The sequence below is a fragment of the Silurus aristotelis genome, assembly GCF_946808225.1.
Source record: "Silurus aristotelis genome assembly, chromosome: 15".
Lineage (NCBI taxonomy): Eukaryota > Metazoa > Chordata > Actinopteri > Siluriformes > Siluridae > Silurus > Silurus aristotelis.
In genome coordinates this window covers 15714101-15723682 of record NC_139588.1, presented here as the reverse complement: position 1 = coordinate 15723682, position 9582 = coordinate 15714101, and the positions used below count along the sequence as shown (strand labels likewise).

The window sequence follows — 9582 nt, the reverse complement described above, 5'->3', positions numbered from 1 at the left end:
TCCAAACGTAATAATGTAAAAAAATGTTAACGGGACCACCAGAGTAAATTTTTTGTGGTTGTGTAATTATTTTTGAAATACATTAACTGTCTGATTTCAAACAGGTTGCAGAGAGAGCCCTGTATTACTGGAACAATGAGTACATCATGAGTCTGATCAGTGACAATGCAGCCAGAATTTTGCCCATCATGTTTCCGTCCCTTTACCGCAACTCGAAAACCCACTGGAACAAGTGAGTCACATTCTTTTTTAGTAGACTTTTTCTGACCTCTTTCTATTAAATTCCCCTTTGTGTTGTGTAGTTTCAAAGTACATGCATGGTGGAAAACATGTTTGCTTTAACCCTTTTTCGGTAAAAAAAAAAAAAAAAAAAAAATCTACAATCTCAAAGTGTACTTGTATAAGATTTTCTGTATGTTTTTTTTTTTTTTGACGTACTACTCTTAATTCCACTTTATTTAAAAAAGTATCGTAATTTCCGGACTATTAAGCGCACCCAAATATAAGCCGCACCTACTGAACTTGACAAAGATTTTTATTTTGAACATAAATAAGCCGCACCTGTCTACATTTAAACTAATGAACTTTACACAGGCTTTACTGAAAGACAGTGTCTGTTACACGGCTTGTATCTAAACAGAAGCCTACCAAGAAAGTCATTGTTTACTGTCTTCCTCCTTCCTTTTACAATAATTTTACAAGTTTATATTTTGGCATCGTCGTGTGTTTAAAAATCACCATCGGTGAATCTTTTCTCCCGATGCTGTGCAGCTCAGAACACAGGTGAAGTGTGTTTTTTCATGCCCGGTTGTTTTCAGCGTGACGAATGATTCCCTTTTCCTGTAGACAGTCCGAGTGAGCAGCAGGTCAAACGTCAGAGGAACATCATCCATATTTATGATGTTTTGCGGCCCGATTCAGTGGGAGCGCATCTGATTTAATATAAAGATTTTCATTGGTTCACATGAACCCGTTCGGCAATTTCATTGGTCTAATGTTATGGGGCTCAGTTTTTTTGTCTTGAAGCTTGTGAAACCAGGGAAAACCCAGGAAAAAATCCATAAATTATAGTCCGGTAAATGCACAGTGGCTTAACTGCTTAAGATGTGCTCACTTTTTTCACATTGTGTATATTGATAGGTGAAAAATTATGCTTATGTTGTGTTGTATGCAGTTTCTTTTGATACTGCTTATTAAGCCTGGACAGACATAAAATAATATTGTCTTTCTTTCCTCCAGAACAATCCATGGTTTGATCTACAACGCTTTAAAGCTCTTCATGGAGATGAATCAGAAACTCTTCGATGACTGTACACAACAGTTCAGAGCAGAGAAAAATAAGTATGACTGTCCCATCAGTTTATCATTGTTTTCTTCATCTTTTTGTTGTTGTTGTTGTTGTTGATCATTTGCACTCAAAACTCCTTTCTGTTGTCTTTTAGAGAGAAGCTAAAGTGGAAAGAGCGTGAAGAAGCTTGGATAAAAATAGAAAACCTTGCCAAGTCAAACCCCCAGGTGAGTGACTTCTCTTTATGTTCCTCATTTGTAAATACAAAATGCATAGCAGTGATGCGGTTCCTCACAGGGGAGGAACCGCATACTTAAGAGTTCTATCTCAAATTAGACATATTTTCACACCAGTAAATTACAGTGCTGACTTTTTTTTGCACAAAATTTGTACAGTGATTTCTAATGCTTTTGGAACACTCAAATGCTATTGCTTAAATACAAAACAATGCCCTAGAAATTGTTACAGAATAATAGCTTTATTTCAAAGGGTTTACACCTGAATTTGCTAAAACATAACATAAGCACTCTTGTGCTTTTACAGAACTAATATAAAATGCACATTTTGTCCAAACCACAGTTATCAAAACCCTTATCTTTGGCAATTTGCATTAAAATATTACAAAGTACTATATATAATAAATGGTATTGCTTTGGTCATTTAAGTGGACTTTGACTTAAAGTAAAAGTTCTTCCTCTTCTTCTTCTTCTTTCGGCTTCTCCCATTAGGGGTCGCCACAGCGGATCATCAGTCTCCATACCCCCTGTCCTCTACATCTGCCTCTTTCAACCCAACTACCTGCATGTCTTCCTTCACTACATCCATAAACCTCCTCCTTGGTCTTCCTCTTTTCCTCCTTCCTGGTGGCTCCATCCTCAGCATTCTCCTAACGATATACCCCATGTCCCTCCTCTGCACATGTCCAAACCATCTCAATCTTGCCTCCCTCACTTTGTCTCCAAAACGTCCTGCGCTGTCCCTCTAATAAACTCTTTTCTAATCCTCTCCATCGTCGTCACTCCCAACGAAAACCTCAACATTTTCAACTCTGCTACCTCCAGCTCCACCTCCTGTCTTTTACTCAATGCCACTGTCTCTAAACCGTACAACATCGCAGGTCTCAAAACAGTATACAATATATGCAATATTCTGCACTGTGACTTCACCTGAGCTATTTTGTCAAAGAGGCCTGAAGTTACCACACTAGTGAGATATAGAAAATTAGGCCTCCAAAAAAAAAATTTGTTGGCTTATTCTTGTTTGTGTTGATTAAAATTTTTATTGCAGTTCCTCTTGTATATTGACTCGACCGGTTTGAGTAGCCCAATGGAAATTGAAACGGACAGCGTAGGAATGGATGATGTCACCGCGCTCAAAAAGGCAGTAGAAGAAGAAGCTGTGCAGGTAAATGGCACCATTTTATAAAAATATAAAACTTAAAATAAAAAAATATAAAATGTCTTTTTTTTTGTAAATTGTTACTCATTTCTTGATAAAATCAATCACCTACTCTAATCTTTGCTGAGATGATGACAAAGAAATGAAGAAAAGCTTGATTTTAATTTAAAATCAAGCACCGTACTAATGCGTGCTGCTTGATTTTAAAGAGTTAGTAGTTAATGATTTCCTGTATTACTGTTAAGTACTGATGTCACACTTAACCTAGGCATTATAAATCAATAATATACTTCTTTGTCACTTAGACAAACCTGCTTGTGTTTGTGCTGTAGCTTCAGAGGGAGCAGCGAAGAGAGAGACCCCTAATGCGTCGCAAATCGGAGCTTCCTCACGACATGTCCACAGTAAAGGCCCTAGAAACCCACCGGCGTGCGGATGACATGATAACCAGCCGTGATGGCCACTAAAGGAGCGGAGCAGCTCAGAGGCAGAGGCCGAGAACAGCACGCCCGGTGCACAGCAGCAGAGGCAGCAGCAGCACAGGATGGCCTGGTGTGACCCGGAAACCTGGACACACATTTAGCTCTGCTCCCATAAAGAGCCACAGTGACCCTCCCTCGGCCAGTGCCCCTACGCTGAAGTTTTTATTTTAGACCTTCTCAGGTGTACTCTTTTGTTTGTTTGTTTGTTTGTTTTTTGTGTGTGGTCTTATTTCCACAAATCTCTTCCTTTCTTGTCACATGCATCTGCACTGACTTTCCTTTCCCATCACTTACCGTTAATTTCATTAAGGGAGTAGGTGCTAGGGTGAAAACCATGAGCGGGTTGTTTTTCAGCACAGGAGCACTTGCAGTTTGACTGCTGACCATTGTGTTTTAATTGAGCAAAAGCCTCTCAACCTACATGAAGACGGGAGAGTGCAGATTTTGGGTGAAAATGTGTATTCATCTCTTATCTTTTTGTTTTCTCCACTTAATGCTAGGAGGCTGCTATTGCCTCCAGCTTTGTGCCTCAGTCTGGTAGTTTCATGTCAGTTTATGTGTGATTGTTTGTTTAATGTGTGATCTGGTCCAGCAATGGGGACTGTCAGCCAAGTGTCACTGTTTGGCAAAAGGAGCAGATTTATGGTATCTATTTTACTTTTAAAATATGCTCGCCAGACATGGGAAAGCTCCTAACCTTGATGAATATCTAAAGGAAAATATTCCTCTGTAGAAATTAGGTCCTGTGCCAATTTATTTTGTTGTAATATATTTTTAGATGCTATTCAGTACACCTGGCTATAAATACACCCAGACTGTGTGGATGTTCAAACAATGGTAAATAATTCGATGCATTTGCGTCCATATTTCCTTGACTCTGATGGCTGTTTCCTGGTGGTGGAAGAACTGCCTGGAACTGCCCTCACAGTGGGAAAGCACCTAGGACACGGGTTATACTTTGGCTTTTTTTTTTTTTTAAAGCATTATTAATTTTGCTATGTTGAGCCCTTTTAGGGGTTCCATAACATCATTTTCAAGTTTACTCTAATGAACTTAGAACAAGCTGCACACATCAATTGTTTGGTCTGTATCCACTGAGTGGCAGTTTACGGATATGTGGAAGCACCAGATTGTTAAAAATAAAAGCCTTTATTTACATTGAGTGCCTTTTAGCTAATAGGAAAAACCTTTATTAAATGCTATAAGCATATAAAAGTTATAAAGGCAACGAGGTTTTCTAAATAAGTTTTCTGTTACAAAATGCTACCAAATTAGAGGAAAGATGTGATTATAATTATTATCCAGTGACCTTTTGATAAAAACGTACACTGTGGGTAAACTTGGTCTGCTTAACCAGTTGTCTAGAGGAGTCACCATGTGACTTCGGATGGTGGAGTAACCTAATGAACAGTAGAAATCAGACCACATTTAAATCGTATGGTCCATATTGTGTCCCATAGAGGATAAAAGGATTAGGTGTTTTATTTCTTCATCTCTCTTGTTAGGTTTGTAATTAAAGACCTGGGCCATTGTTTGAACTTCCATTAGGTGCTGAGGCGTGAGAGGCTCATAACATTCTGGGGGTCTTGTATGTCTTTGGGAATTGTTCGAAATTATAAAAAAAATATATATATTGTTTGTTTTTGCTTGCATTAGCTTGTTCGATATGAATGTGCAAGTTTGTAAATAGGACTACAGTGATCAGTCTTTTTAATTGTCAAAGAATAGCAATCACCAATAATTTGTTCCACACTTCTGGTATGTTTAGCTGTTTCTAAAGGCCACCACATTTATTTTCTTTCTTTCACCATCAATAGGCTAGTGCTTTACAAGAGGTAAGTAGTGCATCAGCTCACTACTACAGTGTGTGTGTGTGTGTGTGTGTGTGTGTGTGTGTGTGTGTGTGTGTGTGTGTGTGTGTGTGTCATCCTTTCCGCTGCAAACCGGAGCTTGTTTTCAGCATTAAATGGCTTTAAATGAACATCTCTGGAGGCTTTTTCTCTTGATAAAACAGAACCATTGCAAAAGTGTCCTTTAGTATCCACCCCTGCTCAAAGGCTTCATTTAATATTGTACATATTATGTACTATTATTTTATCTTCTATCTATTATTAAATGCTAGATCTCTTACTTTGTACAAATTCTCATGTACAGATGAAAACGTTATTAGCAACTACATACAGTTGATAAAGTGGCACAAACATCTGTACATGTTGCTATTTGCATTAGAAATGTTTAGAGTTGAAATGCTATTTTTATCAATTTGTAATTCAGAACTTTTTATTTCTGTCATCTGTGATGCGACTTGTCATACATTAGCCTTTGTGTGTGCTCTTAAACATTCTCAACCGGTGTACATCTAGTAAATAAAGAAAATTGGTGAGTTTTATATTTTCATGCAGAGAGCAAATTGCAATTGTTTATACTTGTCATTGTTCTGTGTGTGTACGTGAGAAAGCGCGTGAGTTCTTATAGTGCAGCAGCTCAATGCAGCAATTGCTTTTGCCCCCAAACAAAGGGGTGTTTAATCTTCTCCGTAAAGGGCTGGTGTGGTGGCAGGTTTGTGTTCCAATCAAGCAAAAGCCAAACCTGCTTCCACTTGTTGAATCATTTGATTTTGACTTTCAGCAGACTGAAGGGTGTCTTCTGCTTGCTTGGAATGAAATCCTGCACTCACAATGGCTTTTTTTTTGATAGGATTAGAATCTCTATGATTTAAATGGTATTGTGACTGGCTGATGAACTGGATATCTTTTGAAATTGATCCAGACATTGTCAAGGTCACCACAAAGTCAATTGTCTGGAAGGACCAGCAGCAAAGGGACCCCCATATGATGCTGTTCACATGGCAACTTGTAGACACGATAGGAATAAAATAACGACCATTTTCCTCACTTTATTTAACTTCAGATCCAAATGATTCACTCATGTGAGACATAAAAAGATACAAAACTCTATTCTAAGGATGTGAGATTTTGTGGTTTGACCCAAAATGTAATAAATATCTTGTGTATTGAACCTACTAGATCATTTTAAACCAATGACCCAGGGCTCTGAAAAATGCTATCGGCCAATATGGGATAAGTCCAACCTAAATGCAATAAAAAATTGAGCAGTTATGATGGAGCTGCCATAAATTCTCAAGAATAGATCTATACGTCCGAGTTAATTCCGAAGTTTGATCCGTTCTGTCACTCAACCATAGCTGTCAGTTTTGAACTCAAACGTCTTGTAGATGTGGCTGTTTTTCTTCCTCAAAACTATTATGCAATTAAAAAACTTTTAGCCTTTTATAGGTCATGAGCCACTGGAAGACACTTGAGCAGTCAGAAGTAGTGTCTCTGTGCAGATGATTTTGTTTGGGGGGCTTGCAGAAGAGCTGGAGACGGTTAGGAATATTGAGCACATGGACACCTCGGTTCACACATGAATAATTGCATTCAAACATTCTATATTTAAGTAAAAATTTAATTACCCTGAATAAATATTAAACGAAAAACAGGTATATCTTTAAATTCTTCACTAAGGTAAATATGTATAAAACTCTTCAGTTTGCTTACAAGAAGCTTACAAGAATTACACACTTGTACATTTTCCCATGGACCAGACTAATAACAGCTTAATGCCTAATCTCTCCACTGTTGGCTAGCAGAATAACCTGCTATTCAAAATGTCTACAAGTAGAAGTGCCTGGTCTCTTTCTTGCTGTAAATTCGTTTAGGAATTACATTTTTGGAAAGTATTTAATGCTAAAGTGATTATGATCTTATCAAGAAATTAGGTGTTTCTTTCGAAATATGTTAAAGGTTTCAGGTGGCTTAAAACTCGTAAAGCAGACTTAAGTACTTCCCACTTCGCCTCTGAGAAACTCAAGCGTGATTATAACTGCAGTGACCTTAGGAACGTCACGGCAGTCTAAGCAGAACATCTACAGTACGGAAGGTGCTTGAGTATCCAGCCGTCAAAGCTCTGACCTCAATCCTTCTGAGAAGTTTAATCCTCTAACGGTCTGCTTTCAGTGCACCTAAGTCTAATTGATTTACCTACGATTCGTTTTGTGAGGACCGAAGGGTATGTGTGGTGGTCGAAATTGTATAGCACATGAATGATGTATGGAGTTGTTAAAGTATCTAACAGATGCACACCACACTTGCTCCAAGAAACAAGGATCAGATGACAGTACGGAGAGAAGAAACATTTAAACACACGTTTAAAAGAAAAGTAAATGCAGATCCTCGGGCAACGAGGCCTTTTAGCAAATGAGAACTCACCCAGATAGACATGTACAAGTACATTCACTCAGAGGGAGTGCACCGAGGGTCTTTCTGCACTATAACTGACCATTAATAATTGACCTTTGTCTGTAATGTCAGATAACTTCAGCTTGCTCTGCTGATCTTAAAGGTACTTTTCTGTTCTGTCAGTCTGCTTTGGATACTCTGGTGCCTTCTCTATACAGGAGTAGTTAGAGACATAGATGCACTTTAGAAGATTAGAATCAATATGATTATGATCATTAATAGGGCTATACTCCAACTTCTAATAACTACCAAGGTAGAAAAGCTCATTACTAAAGATTCAAAGAACATGTCCATGATGATACAGAAGGATGTGCTGGAAAATTGTGTGTGTGTGTGTGTGTGTGTGTGTGTGTGTGTGTGTGTGTGTTTGGTTCTATACTGCCATCCAGTGGTCATTATTCTATTTTTCTTGCCCGCTCATTGACACTGCGTTGCCATGCATAAGCATTGCCATGCTTAATTTTAAAGGGGGCAATTCAGCAAACAAAGTTCCAAACAGATGCTATAAGTTAGAGATTCTGAGGTGATGATAATAATAATAATTATAAATAATGTGGAGGTGTCAGGAAAATAAATGCGACTGGACGCAAGCCCTTGATGAGGCACGGAGAGGAAGAGCTTTTTGCTTTTTCCAGCTCAGATGTGTTATTACTTGCAAAAGAGCATGTATGGATTGTAAAATCTCCTATTTGTTCCTAATTTGTCATTTCATTTTAAAAATCAACTCACACTGTATGCTTTTTTCCTTTTCTTCATTTTTGTTCATATCATTTGCCTATTGTGTTATAGATGCCATTGTATTCTCTGAATAGGATGCCAGTGAATCACAGGGCACCATGCACACACACGCACGCACGCACGCACACACACACACACAAACACACACACACACACACACACACACACACACACCAGCATGGAAACAGGAGAACTCAGAGCAACCCAAGCCAGTTTACATGTATTGTGTGGAATGATTAAAGTTTGGCCTGAAAGTTTATCCCCAGCTAAAAGATTGGCTTCATGAGGCAAAGAAAAAACACTTCAATAAGAAGAAAACTGCAGTTACTGTTTATTGAAGTGATTGCTGATGATAAACATCACCAGCTAAATGTCTTCGAACATACTGCAAAGGTTTATAATATATACAATAATAATAATTCTAATAATAGAAAGAAGAAGAAGCGGAAGATTAAGAAGATATTAAATAAGATAAGAAGAAATAACTTTCAATACATTTCCCCTATTTACATATTTCAGATCCTTCTATAAACTGAAACATCTGGCTAGCTTATAAAATGTGTGTATAATTGTTTACCTTATACAGTAGTCAATTAACACAATACAAACCAGACATTTGTTTAAAAATATATGTTTAAAAAAAACATGTATGCTCTCTTTAGGACAATCGATACTTTCAATTCTATTAATAAGAGACATTTATCCTAATCAAAATGATATGTAATCAATTTACTACACACACTAATTAATAATCAATAATCTTAATTCTTTTATACATATGACCTTAAGCTACATGCAAAACTACACTGGAAAGAGTCTTCCCCTACAATGAGGAACACGGTTCTTCAAAAGGGAATTTAACCCAAATTCAATAATCATTGTGGTGTGACTCAAAACCCAATAACCTGCACAGTGTTCTGTATTTAGTGTTCAGTGCTGCACTTGTTTTAGAGTGAACTGTATTTCATACATTGTTTGTACTTTATGTAGACCAGTAGCCTGATAGTGTATATTATACAATAGTCTCAGAGGTACAATAATTCTCCCTATTCTATTGTATATGAGTGTATATGCATAACATATAGGCAATACTAATTATTTTGTAATATATATACTATACAAAACAGTAGATTTGCTGTTTAACGTTTTGCAAACTTGGATTTTGGTTCACTGGGATTTTACTGAGATACAGAGATGCAAAGCCTATGCACAAATGATATCAGATAAAATATATCTTCAATATACACAGTACTTTTAATACCCACTTTGTTTTATCAGGGTGAAAGTGGATCCTAATACTTTCGCAGGAAGATGAGTATGGGATAAACACTGAATGAGGAAACCACCCATACACGCACATGTGCACCTAAGGGCA

At 37.5% G+C, this 9582-nt stretch overlaps 1 protein-coding gene across 8 annotated transcripts in view; it reads left to right on the top strand.

Moving 5' to 3' along the window:
- The window catches only part of ppp2r5cb (protein phosphatase 2, regulatory subunit B', gamma b), a 26751-nt gene extending 22438 nt beyond the window's left edge, over positions 1 to 4313 (top strand). For 2 of the 8 annotated variants that reach the window (XR_014536878.1, XR_014536880.1), the window contains 5 exons: positions 105 to 232; positions 1240 to 1341; positions 1443 to 1515; positions 2017 to 2692; positions 3019 to 4313. Coding sequence is in view for 4 of the 8 variants with exons in the window: in XM_083562295.1 (XP_083418421.1) it covers positions 105 to 232; positions 1240 to 1341; positions 1443 to 1515; positions 2576 to 2692; positions 3019 to 3153 (555 nt within the window). In the remaining 4 variants the exon portion in view is untranslated. Of the gene's footprint in view, positions 1 to 104; positions 233 to 1239; positions 1342 to 1442; positions 1516 to 2016; positions 2693 to 2991 lie in introns of all 8 variants that reach the window. The other 6 variants (XR_014536879.1, XR_014536881.1, XM_083562295.1 and 3 more) reach the window with 3 other exon arrangements.
- Positions 4314 to 9582: the final 5269 nt, after the last annotated feature.